Consider the following 19198-nt stretch of genomic DNA (forward strand, 5'->3'; position numbering starts at 1 on the left):
GTGGATGTGTTAGATTTAAGGGATAGGGGATAGGGAAAATAATCATAAAACAACCAACACCAACCCTGCATGGTCAAACATATGGTTTACCTGCAAAAACTGCAACAAGCCAATTTCTTCTCTCTCTTTGGTTTTCTTGAAACATCCTCAATTTTTTGTTCATCCCACAAGCAACACTTTCAAGTCAAGCCAATGTTAAACCTCCACAGCCCAGGGACACCATTATCTATTCACTGCTCAAACATCCTTCAGTGTAATAGCAAAGGTTGGTGTGTTAGTTCATCCCCTTTGTCCTTATTTCCCATTCACAGATCAAACCAGTCTCTCTTTCCTCCATTTCACTCCCTACTCCATGGAGTTGCCGGTAACGATGCCGGTCTCCGGCCACCACCGGAGAACGTCCACATATACCATTCAAACCAAGAATTTGTCCTACTCTTACCAGAGCCCATGTAATGAATTACTCGATTCTCTTCTCTCTTGCAGGAAACCTAAGACTTCACCACGGTTCATCATCAAGAATGTGAGTCTTGAGGCTAGACCAGGAGAAATCACAGCAATTGCTGGTCCAAGTGGAGCAGGAAAGACCACTCTGTTGGAAATTTTAGCTGGAAAGATCCCTCCAAGAAAGGTTTCAGGCCAGGTGCTAGTTAACGGCCATCCTATCAATGCTGAAACGTTTCGTAGATTATCAGGTTACATCACACAAGACGATGCTTTATTCCCACTGCTTACGGTTGAGGAAACGTTGACGTATAGCGCACAGCTGAGGCTGCCGGATGGGAAACGGTGGCCTTATCAGAGAGTGAAATCATTGATACGTGAACTCGGGCTTGATCATATTGCTAGTTCACGGGTAGGCAAAGGATCAAACAATGGTATTTCGGGTGGAGAGAGGAGACGTTTGTCGATTGGGGTCGAATTAGTCCATGACCCTATTGTGTTATTCATTGATGAGCCAACTTCGGGCTTAGATTCAGCATCAGCACTTCATGTAATCACACTGCTAAGGTCAATGGTGGTGAGTCAAGCTAAGACGATCATCTTGACTATCCATCAACCTGGATTCAGAATCCTTGAACTACTCGACAGGCTCATTCTGCTGTCAAATGGGCTCGTGCTCCACGATGGTTCGTTGAAGCTACTCGAAGAGAAACTGAGATATGCTGGTCATCATATCCCTACCAACATCAATGTTCTTGAATTTGCAATCGAGGTCACAAACATGGTCCAAGTACAAACTTCAGTATCCCATAGTAGCTGCTTCAATCCAGACAATAGTAATGCAGACAGTGCTGCAAGATTCCCCTGTCCCTCGTACCAAAACTCCCACTTCCAGGAGGTAATAATACTAGGTGAAAGGTTCAGCAAGAACATATTCAGGACCAAAGAGCTGTTTGCAACAAGAGTAGCACAAGCCCTCCTTGTCGGCTCCATTCTCGGGACCGTATACATGAACGTCAGCGACGACCAAACGACGGCTTCCTTGCAAACCCGATTAGGATTCTTCGCATTCAGCCTGAGTTTCCTGCTATCATCGACCACAGAAGGCCTGCCCATCTTCTTACAGGAGAGAAACATCTTCCTCAGAGAAACCTCAAGAGGAGCATACAGAGTATCATCATACGTACTAGCAAACACCATTGTTTTCCTTCCTTTCCTCCTCCTCATCGGCCTTCTCTACAGCGCGCCGGCATACTGGCTAGTCGGCCTGAGACGGGACATGGACGGATTCCTCTACTTCTCCCTGGTTGTCTGGATGGTTGTGATGATGTCCAATTCTTTCACAGCCTGTTTCAGTGCGCTCGTCCCCAACTTCATCATGGGATCATCTGTCATTGCCGGGCTGATGGGCTCTTTCTTCCTGTTCTCGGGGTACTTCATCGCTCAGGACAGCATACCCTCGTACTGGATTTTCATGCATTATCTGAGTCTGTTCAAGTACCCTTTTGAGAGCCTAATGATAAACGAATACGGCGGGAAAGGCGGCGGCAAGTGTTTGGACAGCGTGAAAGGTGAGTGTGTGGTGTATGGGAGTGAGTATTTGAGACAGCAGGGGTTGAAGGAGTCCCAGAAATGGAGCAACTTGGGCGTGATGTTGGGGTTTGTTTTTGGGTACAGAGTGCTCTGTTTTTGCATATTGTGGTACAGAAGTTACAGAACCAGGAAATGAGAAATTCTTTTACAGTTTGACGTAATAACCATATATGTCTAGCTAGAGACGGGAAACAGAATTGTTACATATAAATCATATATTCAATCTTTAATTTTCTACATTATTCCTTTTCCCTTTGGGCCTGTGAACTATGTGGTAAGAAATAGAACAAGAATTAGTTCGGAGATTCTGTTGTAATATTTTACTTGTGTATGTTGGGATGACATCTCAAGTTTAATCATTTCTAATCATCTTGGATCAATATATCATTTTGGGGGCAAATTTTTACGCATATCAGGCATGTTTGAATCAAATTAATTATACAATAAGTATAATATATTTATTATTTAATTTAATATTTTTTTTGAATTATACATTAATCACACTATAAGTGTATAGCATTTATTATATAATTAGTTCAAATCTAACCAAATCAAATTCGAATTAAAATTTCCCACATTGAGTTGTACAATTTGACTATTACTAAAAAATATATCTTCTAAAGAGGTACGTACATTAGAAGAAAATTTACTACTAGCTATAATTTTATCAATATTGACTAAAATTGTAGTGAATAATTATTGTCAAATAAAAATTGATACCAAAATTTAGATTATCTACTATAAAATTATTTTTTTTATGGCTAAAAGCCATAAAAAATATTTTTTAATATAATTTTTAATTATGACAAATATTTTAACTATATTCATAAAAGTTACGATTAACAACCTTTGTGTGATTGTAATCAATAATTAATTATTATAATTATTTATTTTTAATTATAATAATTAACTATAATTACATATTAATTTTTTTCTAGTGACAAGAAGCAACTTAACGACCTGAGATGAAGTTCAGGAGCTTAAATGTAAAATTATTGAATTTGAACATCAACCTCAAATTAAACTTATCATGTTAATTTTTGAGGGATTTGACACTTTTATTATTACAACAAAATACATAAAAAAAGAATTCAAGTTATTAATAATTATTAAAACATATAAAATAATGAATTTGTCTGATAAAAATTTATAATTTTAGTTTTAATCATCAGGTCTATGTAACCTAAAAGTCATCATTTTGCCCCATCTAACGGTGGAATCCCCAGCCAAAAGGGAGCTCACCGAAACTGCGAAACAGCGTATAGTTGCTCTCTTACACACGCAATCGTTGGAACCGGGAAGCCCTTCAACCGCTATACGGATATGGAAATATCACTAAGTAATTGGAAACTCTTACATAATAAACATAAATTGGATACAAAAGCAGCAAATATAATTTATAATATATTATATTATTATTGATTTATTCATATTATTTAATATTTAAGGCATTTTAGATTAGATTACAGTTCTTCACAGGAGATCTTCGATCATTTTCCTTGGTGGAGTTGTGTTCTTTCCGTTCGATCGTTAACTCTAACTCCTCTTCCGTAAGTATGCTTCGATTTTTAATTGATCGATTATAGTTGTTGCGTGAATACGACGATCTGATTGTCAATCTTTCGACCGCACACCGAATCCGATGATTTTGTTCTGTTTGATTGGATTATTTGCTGTTGTGGATACTTTTCGGGATCTGTGCGTGTTTGTTGTAGCTGATAATATGATAGCTCTGTTGGAGTCTTATTGGTTTTGAGGTGTATCTACATGTTCTGTTGTTTTTATCTGAATCACGATGTTTTGCGAGGTTATAAACTTGTTTTAGCTGCATCGACATGAAGTAGGTGAATTGTGATAGAATTGATTGGTTGTGGCCTTTGTTGCTGGATAGTTTGGTTTTGGGGGAATAGTAACGGGAATTCTTCGTCTGTTGGATTTCAGAAAGAAGAGCAAGCAAAAGTCCAGCATGAACTGAATTTCGATTATCTGTAATCTGTAAGTGAACCTTCACATCTCTTTCTGTATGTATGTGGAAGTTGCATAGACATGTGTGGAAGGTACTTCGAGTATAACTAATGATCATCAAATCAGTTTATTGAATTTGAACTACCGAAAATTTAACAAGAACATCCAAATAATACATTTGGATGCAAACAGAAACCAATAGCCTTATGGTCGAATTACTCTGCTGGGTTCATACTCTCCACCTAGCAAGATATGGTTCAGTGAAAAAATGCTAGTGCTTTAGAAAATGATAAAACCATGCCTCGACTAAATATTATGTGTACTTTGTGTTAATTAGGCTAATTATTGGATTTCTATGTCCATGAAGTATTTAGCAGGATAATGTAATGTGAATCATGACATCAAGCTTCAGGCAATTTTATCCCGAATAATATTTCTTTAATTCTTCCTAACTCTTCTCCACCAATTTTTGTTTTCAGTAGAAATATTGAATGAGAATCCTGTAGATGGCAGATAATAAAGAAGGAAATGTAACTGCTGCTAGAGGAAATGACTGGGAAGTTGTATCACTCACTGCATCAGCATATGCTGCTGGTTCTAGTTCCGAACAAATTTATTCAAGCCATGATAGCCAGAGGAATTTAGTTGGGGAGCATGAGGCTGAAACTTCAAGCGCTATGTTTATGTCTGGACACTTTGTTTTTCCTCCTAGTCAGCATGAGAATTTGCCATTGGAACCTGAATACAATGAGATACACAATGAAAAGGGAAGTGAAGATGATGTATCTCAGTTGGTTAAAGAGGAAAGAGTTAAATCAGACGTGGAGCATAAAGTAAATATACATATCAAAGGGCTGATGTCTAATGAATTTCCTGGAATTCAGATTTTTGATGAAAAAGGTAACATAGTATCCGTTAGTGGTGCGGACTTTGGAGGAGATGCAACTCTTGATGAAATGCAGAGTGTTTATGGAACTGCAGAGTTTAGTCCGTTACATTGTGAAACAACCATGGGCAAGTCTAGTAATATCAAGGAGGGTGAGGGGACTGACTATTCAATTGAACCTCTTGAACATGCCTTGGGTTCAGGCTTGCCAAATTTCCAGAAGCCTGTTGAGGGAGACAAGTGTGATGGTGCTGCCCTTCCTTGTGAAGCATGGTGGAAAAGACAGGCTTTCTCTCTATATACCCATGCAAAAGAGGCGAATACAGTTTGGTCTATTTTTGTTGCTGCAGCTGTTATGGGGCTTGTTATTATTGGTCAGAGGTGGCAGGTTTTGCACCTGAAGTGGCAGTTTGGTATTAGTGATGAGGTATTTCCTCTTAATACATATAAACTCTTAAATGACTGTTTTAGGCTTACTTACTGGGGTCAGCTTGTTATTTTTGCCTTTTATTTTTCCGGATGATTATGATGCTTATATCTGGATCAGTTACACCCATGAGAATAAGATATATATGATTCACCAATATGCTTGATTTCTGATCCAAAATGGTTAATTACTCTTCTGTTTTCGCAAATCAAACTGATTTTAAGGTAGGTGTACTTTTAATTTGTTGAATACAAGAGGGCTATATTCTTGTGTGTAAGGATATACCTGCCTCTGAATGTAATTACAATCCACCACCCTTTGAAGGTGTGATGACATATGATTGAAAACTAACCAGATAGAAAACTAACCAACTTGTAGGGCAGCACTTGCCTGATAGCTGATGAATATTCTTTCATCAAATTCTCTTTCTGGCTGGAGAACTGTGATGAACATGTACTTACATTACACATTCACACTTTGTTACTATTCACACATATTATAATTCATTCTTGGGCCGTATAGTCTGATACAGATCTATTTATATAGCCAGGGCAAAAGTTCTGTTCCTAAAAAGTCTAGCTTGTGAACGTTGTATAGGGTAATAACAACAATTAAAAGTAGATATCAATGCTCCAGTTATTTGCTGGATCTGCATTTAGACGGTTTTTGTATATTCACTTGATCATGCATCTCTACTATGCAGAGGATGGGCAGGCTACTCGGTCCCATATCCCGGTTTAAAGATGTGATTGTTGGTGGCCACCGACGGGGTTCATTGGTCAGAGGAAGCACCTCTGCCGAACTATAAGATGATGATTAGCAGTTTCTGAAGCGGGGAAGAGCTGGCTTTTGTGCATGTGATGTACTACTTTGTGTCTCAAATTTGAATTTAGTTCTACTGTGCTTGTTAATATAGTCTTATTTTACGAGGGGTCTACTAAAGCAATGGTGTTAAGTAACTTGAGAATTGGGTAGGCAATCACATTGGTCTCCTATGCTGTAATGTTTTACTTGTAGTATGTGCTCTTTTTGCTTCAATTTCACTTCATATGGAAGAAATTATGTGGATTGCTCTCTGAGGAGTCCTAGTCCTGGTCTTTTAATTTGGTAGTCAGGTCTGGTCGAAATTCTTGAAGCTAATATGCCAGTTTGCAGGGTAGTATTAAGAATGTTATGTGATGAATGAATGAAAAAGAAGTGAATAGGGTTCTATTTATAGAGATTAAAAAGGTGTTAGTGAGCATCTCTATATAAAAAGAATATTTGTCAAAAGATATGATTTTTCATTCAAATGGACACATTATTTTACTCAAAAAATATATTATTTTATCAAATTAGACTTATTATTTCAGTTGAATGACACACTATACAATGTTGCATGATGACTGTCATGACAGATATTAACAGTTGTTTAAGAAATAATCTCAATGATAACTGTCGTGAGACATATTTGTTGAACGATTGTTAATTTCAAAAAATATTTATAATATTTCAAACAATACGGTTATATTTATAACAAATCTCGCAATAATCATTACTAAATTATTTAAGAGTTCAAATCTTCTCACCTCCTAAACATGTTCCAAACAATGTTTCATACAACACTTCTACTACTCATTAATTTTAATACGTATGGACATTCACATTAATCAAGTTTGCTTCCTCGTCTATTTTCTTCTACCTTCTTACAATTAGAGGAGTAGAAATGCAATCCAGACCTGTAGATTATAGAAAGAACAGCAGACTGAGTGTCTCTGTATCAAACTCAAAACTGTAGTTCTACTTTGCGCCACTCTTATCCAGTTTCAGTTGAAGTCGCTGTTACAGCATCGCGAAGCGTATATTTACTTTATGTTCAATTACTCAGATCCCGTTTTCCTCCTGTGTATTCCAGTTCTAAAACTTTACGTTTACTCCTATGCTCTTTTTCAGCAAAACCCATCATAAATCTCGACCAACTGCAATTTTCTTTTCTTCTTTTTGAGTTAATTTCCGTTGGGAACGATAGCTGGAAAATGCCATCGTCTCCCAAAGCATTCTACGCGCGTCAGTCTTTCTCTCCCCGCAGATCGACGCCCCAGATCATATGTTTCCTAATCGTGCTTCTCGGATTCATCATAGGGTTTGTCGCGATTTCACGGCGCAGCCTGGATTACAAGTGCAAATATGATAAGCCGCTGTCAGTGTCCGTCACCTGGGATAAGTCTTCTAATGGCGGTGGTGGTAGTGTTACAGACGAGGGGCAGAAGCGTCACAAAGTGATGGGCTTTGTGGGTATTCAAACAGGGTTCGCATCAGTTGGCCGGCGCAGGGCGTTGCGTCAGACCTGGTTTCCCTCTGATCATCAGGGGCTTCAACGGTATTCATTACTTCCCGGTTTCATTTTGCTCTATTCGTTATTCCATTCTACGCATTTTGTTGTTGAATGCGTTTGCCGTAGATATTTTTTGATTTGTTTAAATTGCTTTCTGCTGGATGTGTTTTTCTTTATCTGATTGCAAATGTAAAGAATTATTCTTTGGTGTTTGTGATTATTTGCTATTTTAGTTCATCTTGCTGCATTAATTGGATGATCTTTCTTTTTATTGATGCTATACTTAGTTGTAAGAGGGACAGGATATGCCAAAAACAGCCATATGTTTGTACTGAATGTCTGCCGTCACCTGCTTGAAAACTTTTAGGAAATTGCTGCATTTTAACGAGATCTGTTTCTGTTAACTTCAACTTTTCCTCCATGCATCACTTTTCGAGTTGAATTTGACGCGTGTCATTAGTTAAACTGTCTGTTATCTTTTGTTTTATGGGTGAAGTGCAAATGGTATATTAATGTCTAGGAATGGAATGGTAGGTTGGAAGAAAGCACCGGTTTGGTTTTCAGATTCGTAATTGGTAGAACTAGTGATAAAATGAAGATGTCAGCACTTAAGGAGGAGGTTGCAAAGTATGATGATTTTCTGCTGCTAGATGTTGAAGAGGAGTACAGTAAACTCCCGTACAAAACGTGAGTTCCGGCTTATTATTAATGGATCCTGTATACCTATTCTCTATGATTTATGACTTTGCCCTTCCTTGCAGTTTAGCTTTCTTCAAAGCTGCCTATGCTCTTTATGATTCTGATTTTTATGTCAAAGCTGACGATGACATTTATTTACGACCAGGTGATTAGTTTCGGAATGTTAAATTGGCTTAATGTTCGCCCACTATTAGGCTTCATCATTCAAGTTTTTACGTGCTTTATGCAAATTCACTCTTAGCTCTTACATTTTCATGAGCAGATCGTCTTTCCTTGCTCCTGGCTAAAGAGCGTCCACATTCTCAGACATATCTTGGGTGCATGAAGAAAGGTCCAGTGTTCACTGATCCAAAGTTAAAATGGTTAGTTCTATAATATCTTTATGTATGTTTATATGCAATCAGAAGTTATCTGTTACTTTGTATCAATCTAGATTCAATATCTCTGTGATAATTGCATTTGTTATGCTGGATATTTATAATTTATGTATTTCTTTGTTAAAGTTGAAAGCAAGGTGGGTTTCTTGCAATACTGGACCTTTGCTTCAGTATTCTAAATGATCTCTAAAAACTCGCAAAACGAGAAATAGTAAGAAATGAGGATATTGTGATATGCACCTGTGTAATTATTGGCGAGCTCATGGGTTGATGAAGAATCTCGTCTCCCGTATTTGTGCACCTGGCAGAAGGTTATTAGTTCTGGTTAGAGATTTCTTTTTGAGCTCTAATCTGGGAGTTTACTTACAGAACTTTCAAAGAGCAAATTGTGGTTTAGACTTTTCTTGCTTCCACATTTTCCTTTGGGCCTCAAGGCGTTACTCTATTGATTGGAGGACTTAAGAAGGCTAATGACATGTGAATCAATAAAAATACGAAAAGATTCTAAAATCATCATCTCACCCGCCAACCCTCATAATAATAAGTTTGATTTTCTTTGTGTTAATGCCATTCTATATTGTCAATTACACGAAAAAGGTACGTCTGTACTCAAATATGCCTTCCCCTCTTCCATTAACATCCTGAGTAAACTTTGCACTGGTATATGATGGAACATTTAAATCATGTAAAGATATGGAAACTTATTGCAGTTTATTCTGTATGGTTAGGTGATAGGGTACTTGATTTGTACAGGTACGAACCTCTGTCGAATTTGCTTGGGAAGGAATACTTTCTTCATGCTTATGGTCCAATTTATGCTCTTTCTAGAGATGTTGTCGCAAGCTTGGTCGCCTTAAGAAATGACAGGTTAGCTCTCTTTCAAATCTTTTTTTCCATGACTTTCTCCATTCTTTAGATGTGTGTCTGAATTGGGTTTCGTGGTACTTTTATTGTTCTCGGTTTTGTTTTCACAACATCATCATTATTTGCATCTTGTGATTATTGTGCAACGCAAAAACTTATTTTCCCTTAAGGGATCTCGTTCATATAACATAGCTTCTTAAACTATTTAGATAGGTAGTTATCAGTTATTGTATTGACTGATGGTGACAGAAAGGATAAAGAAATTATCGCTCTACGTTGCCCCCGACTGTCATCCTAAACATAATAGCCATCTTTCTAAGCTACCCCACTCCCTTTTTTCTTGGATTTTGGTTTGATTAACTCTCCTTAGCTAGACCTTCAGATGCCACGGTTGCATCTGCTGCTAAATGTATTTGTTAATGTATGATATTCAGTTTCCGGATGTTTAGCAATGAGGATGTCACTATCGGTTCTTGGATGCTCGCGATGAACGTCAATCATGAGAATAACCAAAATCTATGTGAAGCAGAGTGTTCGTCCTCATCCATTGCTGTGTGGGATATTCCCAAGTGTTCAGGTATGTACCTTTTGATACTTCGAACATCTGTTTAGACCTTGTATTGCTTCTGCTGCCGATTCTCTTGGATGAAAATAATTTTGTCAATGATGAATATGACCGTATAATAGACATGAGAACTATAGGACTAGGTTGCCCATTCAAGCGAGACATGTCTTCTAATCGACGTGTGAATGGTAAAAACTGCTTTTCATGCCGATCTGTGTGTTGTTGCATGCTCATTTTTTTTCCGCTGTTTCTCTTATAGTGCTTAATAATGATGAACAGTGAACTTCTGTTCAAACTAAGCAATTTTTGTTTCAGACCACTCAGTACTCTTTGGAAGTTTGCTAGTTTAATAAACTCAGTAGTACACACTGACATAATTTGTGTATTGCCACGAGCTGTTTTGCTATGAAAAGACTGTTGCTCATTACAACGTCTCTGGTTTCTAGGACTCTGCAATCCTGAAAAGAAGATGTTGGAACTTCATGGTAAAGATATTTGTTCGAAAAGCTCAACTCTGCCATCAGATGATGATTAACAAACTTAGCTGCACTTCGGAAAACAGGAACACGTTGCTGGGAATGCTTCCTCGGACCAAGTCCGATGATTCCCCTGCATTATATGGTGACATTCACAGTTATGTTTCTCCTGACTTTATATCCAGAAGAGATTTGCAAGAACAGGTTCTCCATATGAGATACAGAGGTTTTGACAGAAGCATGGAATTCTAAGTTTTGAAGTATAAAAGGTAGTAGAAACATGAGTTGCTGTGAGATCACCAAAGTTTTCATTCGTGGTTGTCACAAACTTCATTCTTTATACTTGTAACATAGTACATCAAATGTTCACTATTCTCAACTGTCTCCCTCTAACATGCAACACTTTTTTCGCCATACATGGACACAAACATATATTTATTACGATGGGGGGCTTAAGTAAGAATCATGGTCTCAAATTGTACCCTTAATTTAAGGTTTCTTTACACAAATAGATCATAATTACATAAATTATCCTGATAGCTAAAAAATATGGATAATTTGTTTAATAATATTGATGTTTTATGTTGTATATGTGTAGTTTTTTAAAAAATATGGGTAATTTGTATAAATTGTATTGATATTTTTTATGAGCATATATATAATATTCAAAGAAATAGAAATAATTAGTGTAAAAAAACCATGAGATCGAGGGCATGGATTTAATTATCCCTTAAAAGTTTTTAACTGGTAGGGCCATCACAATCGATACCCTTATCATCAACTCAATTTGTAGGCAGCTAGTGCGCTAAATTTTTTTGGTGGACCTCTTTGTGCAGTTGGCCCAATAATACTTGGAACTCGATCCAATTGCATTCTGCCCAAAGATTCGCCCACAATTGTCATCCTTCACAATAGGGAGAGATTGCGCTTGATTTATATCCAACCATTTCTTGTCAATCATTACACACAAAACTCCTTATCTTTATAATCAATTTAACTTTTCATGTCATTGGCTAATGATTTCGCATTATGAAGAGTGCTAATCTACAAAGCATCGAGTGCTTTCTCATGGTGGGCCTCCGACACAGTGGCCCACCAGTTGAATCATGTCCAATTGCTTTCTGCCCACAAATCTTAGGCCTAATGTAGAGATGGGCTTCCTTTCCACTGATCATGAATTTTCAGTACTTGTTTTCGTTTTCTGATTATGTTATGTCAACATGGTTGTCAGGAAAATTTTTAATTCAAATTGAATTTAGTTGGATTTAAATTAATTATATGAAAAATATAATATATTATTACGTAATTGTTGTGCAATTCATGAAGAGTAGTTAATCACATAGTAAATGTATCACACTTACGCTGTAATTGATTTGATTCAATCAAACATAATTTAGGCAAAAAGAAATTTCCTAGAACAGAAAAGAAGGACGAACTGTCTAATTTCTTATGAAAAATTGGTACTTCATCTAATTCCCTTCCACATCCCACCACACAACCACTATGAAGGTAGCTTTGAACAAGTGCAACGTTTTCATAAAATGCATTGTAAAATCAAATTGATTTAAATATGAATTCGCTTATAATAATAAATTTATAATTTAATTATAATTATTGATTTTGATTGGTTGCTCAAATTCGACATAACACTGCAACAAGTCATGGGAATGGGGGGAATCCGCTCAAGAAGCAGCATGCAATAAGAGTTGTTATATTGATCGTCTTTTTCATACTTTATTAATTATTATTATTAAAAAAAATTGAAAAATCTACCACACGAAACAAGGAGAAAGGGTGGTTTGGAAGACAAGTTTGAGCAGCCGGTTCGGTTGTCTCCATCAAAATGGGCTTCTGGTGAGAGCAAATGGGCTTCACGTGGGCTTTTCAGTTTTGACAGCAAAGCCCACTTCTGAATTATTTTCTGAGATTCCTATGTTATAACAGGTGCAGATGCAGATGCCAGGTACAGTTAATGATATGATACGACGGCGTCGTCCCCATCGACAGCTATTCTCTGCCTCTGCCTCTGCCCTTCATCAATCTCCCACTTTAGTTTCTGTCGCCACTACATGCACCAAAATAATACAAACAATACCTCTATGTTTGGTTTCATAACCTGACATTTTTCGAGATAAAATAAAATATATTTAATATTTATTTTTATATTTTTTATGTTTTATTTGTGTTATTTTATTTTTAACTTTGTATATATAATATATAGAAGAGACATGATTTGACACTGGGCAGTAATTTTTATCTTTCAAAATACATCATTATACGCAATATATATATTTATATATATAAAAAACATATATAAGAGATATGATTTGAAAAAATGAAGAGTAATTTTTGTATCTTAAATCCCAACAACAAACCTACACCATTTATTTTAAAATATTTTAAATTGCCTCAAAACACAAATCCAAACATACAATTTATCTCCAACACACACTTATTTATCTCTATTTTTCTCTCTTTATCTTCAAAACACCAAAATAAAACATTCAAAACACAAATCCACACACAATATATATTTTCTGCTTTGATTCTCCATTAAATTACAACAAACTACTATAAAATTTGTCATAATTTACTCTCGATCCTATTCCTGCCTCCCAATTACCTCATCAAATTGTACAAATGTTTATATCCATGCAAGTACGTGCATGTAAGTCCGTAAGCAACTTATAGTTAACGGGACTTGTCCTAGTTACCGGTGTTGGAGCCTACTTTTGATGGTGGTACTTATCCTTGACCGCAAGCAAAAAGTTTGCACATACAAAGGCCTCTTGCCTCTAACTAAACACCTTCTTAGAATGAAACTATGGGTCTAAAAAATTAGAGCGAACAATACATCTTGCTATGAGACTTTAATCACATCATGTACGCGTATCAGCCCGTTCTACAATGTTCTTGCAGTAAAACCTGTCACACCATTATTCGACTCGATAACTGTAACTCCACCAACAGGTTAGGAATTAAATGACCAACTTTTTCAAACAAAATAAACCAATCACAACCAACTTATAAATACATTCCTAATTATGAAATACAATTAAGAACATTGAAGCGAAAAGTTAATAGTATATGAATGAAGATGATTGATCTATGATTGGAGAAAGCAGTAAAGACCTAACATCCCCACATCATTATTAGAATTATAGTACTGGGAAATTATTCAATCACATGACCATGACTCAATAATGAGGTGCAAATGCAGGTAAAGTTGCTGGGAAGATGTGGAGCCAACTACTTGTCCCTAATCCTAAAATGGAGGCGCCTTTGCACTTCAACTGTACCCATCTGTACACTGCTAACTGCACCCTTAATGCAAATCATCCTCTACTTATACTGGATCTTTTAACTCAGATCAAATTTTAATTAATTATATAATAAAAAAATATATTTGTAATGTAATTAATTTGATTCGATCAAATTTAATTTGAATTAAAAGATTTTTCTATCTACAACATTCAGTACCAGCCACCCCACCCCAACCCACCTCCTCTGTTTTTTTTTTTATTAGGATTGATTGGTGAGGTTGAGGGTTTCTATTTTGAGCTTCCTCCCCAATACAACATTGTGTGTTGGATACCCCTTGTTTGGGTTTCTCACATCACATGCCACCTAAAAGATTCCTCAAAACACCACACCTATGGTTGGACTCTCACAATTTTTCAATTTCTTTTTTTTTTTTATAAATTTTAAGTTGAATTAATTAGTTTGTATTTTAATTCTTACTTAGAAATGTTAGTACGTACGATATTCTAATTTCGCTCTAATTTTTATGTATTCGTAAGAGTCTAAGTAATTCAGAAAAAATTCATATATAATGGTGAGTATGTACAATTATTCTGTATCATCATACAATATTTTATGTAACTACGTTCAATTAGAATATAAAAAAAAAGATACACATCGCATCAGTACAGTTAGGTCATATATACATAATTAGAGCTTACATGTAACCAAAAAATTAAAAAGAATCATAGCGAGAGATGAAATTATATAATTGATCATTATCTTTAGGTAATTTATGAATGCAGCAGATGTCTATATATATAAAATAAAATGAATATATGTATATATATAAATATAATTGAGGAAGAAGAGAATTTAGGGATGATGATGGTGATGAATAGTTGAAAAGGATTCCCATTTCCGAGAATAAAATCCACAAGAATTGTAGCAGTTGCATGTGAGCATCACGTGCTTTTGCAGCCTCATTCTTGTCTTGGCAAAGCCAAACTCCCCCCTTATCCACTTACATCTGCCAACGCCCAACACACACCTTTCATTTCAATTTACTATTTTACCATTCCCATTCCCATGCATGCACTTTCACTTTTACTCTGCTTCTTCTCCTCTAATTATTACTTGTATATATAAACCCCACACCACACCACATTCTAAGAACTGGTAATGCCCTCGTTTGGTTAGTTGATTTTTTTTAGAGATATTTTATGATTAACTAATGTGTGGGTGGCCAACGGGATTTAATTCAATTGGTGAAGTTGAAGATTCATGACTTTAAAAGTTGTATATTCGAATCTCATTTTATGTATGTAATTGTTATATCTACTTAATAATAATAATTTTTTTTATTCTCCAGACATTACGATAAACAATAAATACTAGTAATCATGATGACATATTTGAGGACAAAATCTAACAGCGAATTTACACCTCCCACTGCGTGTCTCTCTGTGTGTGTGGGTCATGTGGGTGAGAACATGGTGGGATTCTGAGGACATGATCATTGGGTTTGCAGAAAAACCCCTCAAATTTTAATGAAAAAAAGACGTACTATTATCAATGATATCTTCTTAACTTGATGTTTGAAAATAATACTAAAGTTTTATGGAAAAATTTAAAATTATGTGTTCGATTTCTATTGAATATGTAGGGATTTGTCTCGCTTTTATATAAATTATTATAATTTATTTATAGTTATATGGATATATTGAATGAATTCGGAATTATATATCGAATTAGTGTTAAAAAAAATCACAATAAAAAAATTGAAAAAGCCGTACTGCTCTTACACACACTCTCTGGGTTTTTTCGAATTCCGACACATTCTTAGTTTGCAGTTCTTCATCTCTCACAAATCACATGGCATGCAGTTCTGATTGTGATTAATTAATTAATATTGATTTTGATTTTGAATAATAATAATATTATATGTTAATTAATTACTTACCTTTCTCCGAGGTTTGTTTAGGTTAATTACCAGCTAATTAACACCAAATCTGTGGGCGCTGAGGGGATTAGGGGTTTAAGGGGGTGGAATTGAGAGAATAAACAAGTGATTAAGCATATGAGTGGTTGGGCAGTGAAATTTAGCTCAGTTGGCGAAGTTGAAAACCCGTGAAAGTGACCAATCAAAATTATTCGTATTGTTAAAAAATATTTCAATCTCAACTTTAAATATAAAATTTTTAAAATAAATAAAAATAGTAAAATTGAATTAAGATTATTATAATGAAAGTGAAGTAGTAAACATTAAAGTTGAATTTATTTAAAAAAAATCAAAACAGTAAGAAGTACCCATAAGGTGATTATTATATTTCAAAAACAGAAATAAATATCTCAAACATCTGAAAAGTACTTTTTTAAACCAAAAATTGAAAAATACTTTCCACCCAAACAATCTCTAAATTGAGCAATTTCTTCTTTTCTTAGTAACAAGAGAAAGAGCAAATTCAGCTTTTAACTCAGCTTTTGTGCTCCTCTTTTTCTTGCTACATATTAGCATCCAGATTCAAAAGGTTAAGTAATTATATCAGTATTTTAATAAATTCAATAACTCATCGAATTCAAACTTATATAAACAAACTAATAATAATAAAATAAATTTACATAAATTAAAATAAATACCTACATATTTTAAGATTCGAACTCATGATGTCGAATTTATTTTTGAGAATTCAACTTTAAATAGTAGACCAGCAAGAAAATTACTGATCTCACTTTTTTCTTTTTTTTTTAACACAATCAAAATTTTAGGTCCCATCAAATTTCTTATAGTTACTATAAATAAGCAAAAAGATTTAGTGTCAAAAATTATTTTATTGATGGCTATAAATCTACTAATACATTTAAAATTAAATAAATTGTATATTAAATTAAGTATTATAAATGGATGATGAGAGAGGGTGCAGAATGATGAGATTTATTGTGAGTTGGTATTAGCATCACGTGAGAAAAAGGTGGATTAAATCTGATTGGTTGATCAATATTTGTATTTGTTTGATGAAGAATGAGATGCCACTCCTCTCATCATTGGATATCAACCAACACTATCAAAACAATAAACTCATTTATTCTACAAAAAATGAATAATTAATTAAATACCAGCAAATTAATAATGAATATTTTTTATCTGTATATTCTCTTTTTTTTATATATATATTTTTTGTGTATGTTCTTTTGGCAAAATAATAGTAGTACAATCTTGTACACATTATTGATGGGGTGCAATGTGGGAAATAAGGTGGCCCCACCATGTTTACAATTCTTAACATTATTATTTTGTCCGTAGATTATTTAAAATTTATCATAATTATAAATATTTTTTATTTTTATAAAATTACAATTACCTTTTAAAATTAATGATCGTCTAACATATATATTCTCATAACAACCCATTATCGGGGGTATTTGTTAAATAACCATTGATTTCAGGAGAATATTTGTAATTTTTTTATAGTATTTATAACTATGACAAATTTTAGGGAGCCATTTCTAATTTTACTTTTTCTAATGGGAAATTACGTGTAAATGCATGATTTACAAGCCACGAGTAGTTAACCGGACATAGGTCTAGCTTGATTTGACGGTTGCATAATTAATTATGTAAATGCTGATCGTAATTAAATTTCTAAACGAGCCTTGTTCCTAAGGTAAATGAAGGGATTAATAAATTATTCAATGAGCATAATGTGTAACTAAGTAAAAAATAATTGCAGCTTTTATCAAAATCATATGATTTTGATTGAATTTAATTTCAAAATTAATTTTTTTTAAAAGTGAATCAATTAAATGACATAAAGAATTATATTTGTTTGATGTGTTCGATCAGAAGGCGGTAAAACACATACTTAACTTGTAACCCAAACAGCATAAGTCATTAATTACTTTGGGCTAACTCTTGTATCATTAGATCTAAGCTTAGTTTCTAAATTTGGGCCTAAATAAGTTTAATTAAGATGATTAGTTCGAAATCCAATGTGTATAGATATATATATAAATACTTATCTCATATTTTTATTTTCCATGTCAGGTGCGTTTTTAACTAAAATTCGATTATGCAATATATGGTAATAGTACAAACAAGAAAATCAACCTAAATAGTGTAAAATTCATTTTGACCAAAATTTCACTGACGCTCAATTAATGGTGTTAATGTAACTTGGAATTATACGATAGAGTTTTTTAATCGGATTCTTTATCATAATTAATGTGCAGTACAATTACATACTAGACTTTTAAATAATGAACCTTCAACGGTCAAACCAGCCTTAATATAAAGAAAATCAAAAAAACAAGAACAGTAACGAAAAATTAATCACGTAAAGCTCACCAATAAAAAACAAACAGATATTTATAGACTTTCTCTGGATAAGATGAAAGTACGATTATTATCCATCTTTACCCAAAATGGATCGTCAAGAACCATATCTCTCAACAACTCAATAAGAACTCATTATTCTCCCCCAATAATCGTCGTGCATTAAGAATCATGTCCGTTCTTAAATTCAATTTATCCCCTTCATATATATATAGGCACGTACAAAAACACCCACTAATTATTTATATTATCGTTGTATATTAAAAAAAACAAGTCATAAAATAACTTAACACAATCACAATTCTCCAATAAAATGTCGTCATCACCATCTTATTTTATTTACACTTGTTTCCATTTATGTTCTCTCGAAACAAACACAACATCGAAATCCCACAAACTTTTTGTGCAAATTTAGGCCTATCACTGCCCACAACCATTACTTACCTCATTCACTACCCACCACCTATTTTATTACAACTCCCTCCAAATCAAGGTTGAAGTCTTATGAATCAGTTTGAGATGATGAATTTAATTTTTATCAAATGTGTCGATATTTATCTTATTTTATATGAATTTATTATAATTTAATTAATTATTATATTGATCAAGTTGATGTATTTGATTAATAGTTTAATACTCGAAAAAAAACTCCAACTCCGTACGAAGTGGTAATCATAATATTATTTTTGTTTTTATTCTTGTACATTGATATTATTATAAATTAATGATAATGTGTTGGTATTAATATAAAACTGTAATAAAGCAATAGAGATATTGTACAAAATTAAGGAGGGGAGATGCAGAATTCCAAGCTTGTCTATTGTTAGTTGTGTGAGTTGAGTGGGCAGTGCAAAGTGATTGAAGCTTCCCTAGAAGATGTTCTTGTTAAACTTATTTGGTTAAATATATCTTTGCACGTGGTTGATAATTGTCTATTAAGTCAGAGATTTTTTTCCCCTAAGTTTATTTATAATATCTTTTAAGTATTAAATTTTATTTAAATATTTTTTAGTTA

The 19198-nt window shown here is 34.3% G+C and overlaps 3 protein-coding genes across 6 annotated transcripts; all 3 read left to right on the forward strand.

Annotated features, from left to right (window-relative positions):
* Positions 244-2424, forward strand: LOC105165823 (ABC transporter G family member 10). Its single transcript, XM_020694553.1, has one exon. The coding sequence runs from the start codon at positions 353-355 to the stop codon at positions 2171-2173; it is 1821 nt and encodes a 606-aa protein (XP_020550212.1). The 5' UTR covers positions 244-352; the 3' UTR covers positions 2174-2424.
* Positions 3430-6391, forward strand: LOC105165436 (ATG8-interacting protein 1). Of its 4 annotated transcripts, none has more exons than XM_011084449.2 (4): positions 3431-3587; positions 3979-4032; positions 4482-5315; positions 6019-6391. In XM_011084449.2, exons 3-4 carry the CDS (start codon positions 4509-4511, stop codon positions 6121-6123), a joined length of 912 nt encoding a protein of 303 aa, XP_011082751.1. In that variant the 5' UTR covers positions 3431-3587; positions 3979-4032; positions 4482-4508; the 3' UTR covers positions 6124-6391. The 4 variants fall into 4 exon arrangements, with proteins under 4 accessions (XP_011082752.1, XP_011082753.1, XP_011082751.1 ...); XM_020694936.1 differs by having other exon boundaries at positions 4485-5315; XM_011084450.2 differs by lacking the exon at positions 3979-4032 and having other exon boundaries at positions 3430-3587.
* Positions 6938-11051, forward strand: LOC105165437 (probable beta-1,3-galactosyltransferase 13). The gene is made up of 7 exons (XM_011084453.2): positions 6938-7674; positions 8164-8316; positions 8391-8473; positions 8591-8690; positions 9459-9572; positions 10004-10146; positions 10581-11051. The coding sequence occupies exons 1-7, from the start codon at positions 7331-7333 to the stop codon at positions 10667-10669; spliced, it is 1026 nt and encodes a 341-aa protein (XP_011082755.1). The 5' UTR covers positions 6938-7330; the 3' UTR covers positions 10670-11051.

This window comes from Sesamum indicum, linkage group LG6 (assembly GCF_000512975.1).
Source record: "Sesamum indicum cultivar Zhongzhi No. 13 linkage group LG6, S_indicum_v1.0, whole genome shotgun sequence".
NCBI lineage: Eukaryota > Viridiplantae > Streptophyta > Magnoliopsida > Lamiales > Pedaliaceae > Sesamum > Sesamum indicum.

Excerpts from the sequence above, each read along its gene's own strand:
- LOC105165823 (XM_020694553.1), top strand. The coding sequence starts at position 353 with ATGGAGTTGCCGGTAACGATGCCGGTCTCCGGCCACCACCGGAGAACG.
- LOC105165436 (XM_011084450.2), top strand. The coding sequence starts at position 4,509 with ATGGCAGATAATAAAGAAGGAAATGTAACTGCTGCTAGAGGAAATGAC. Across the intron at positions 5,316-6,018 it reads AGTTTGGTATTAGTGATGAG|AGGATGGGCAGGCTACTCGG; the intron begins GTATTTCCTCTT and ends TCTACTATGCAG.
- LOC105165437 (XM_011084453.2), top strand. The coding sequence starts at position 7,331 with ATGCCATCGTCTCCCAAAGCATTCTACGCGCGTCAGTCTTTCTCTCCC. Across the intron at positions 8,691-9,458 it reads ACTGATCCAAAGTTAAAATG|GTACGAACCTCTGTCGAATT; the intron begins GTTAGTTCTATA and ends TGATTTGTACAG. Across the intron at positions 9,573-10,003 it reads GTCGCCTTAAGAAATGACAG|TTTCCGGATGTTTAGCAATG; the intron begins GTTAGCTCTCTT and ends TATGATATTCAG.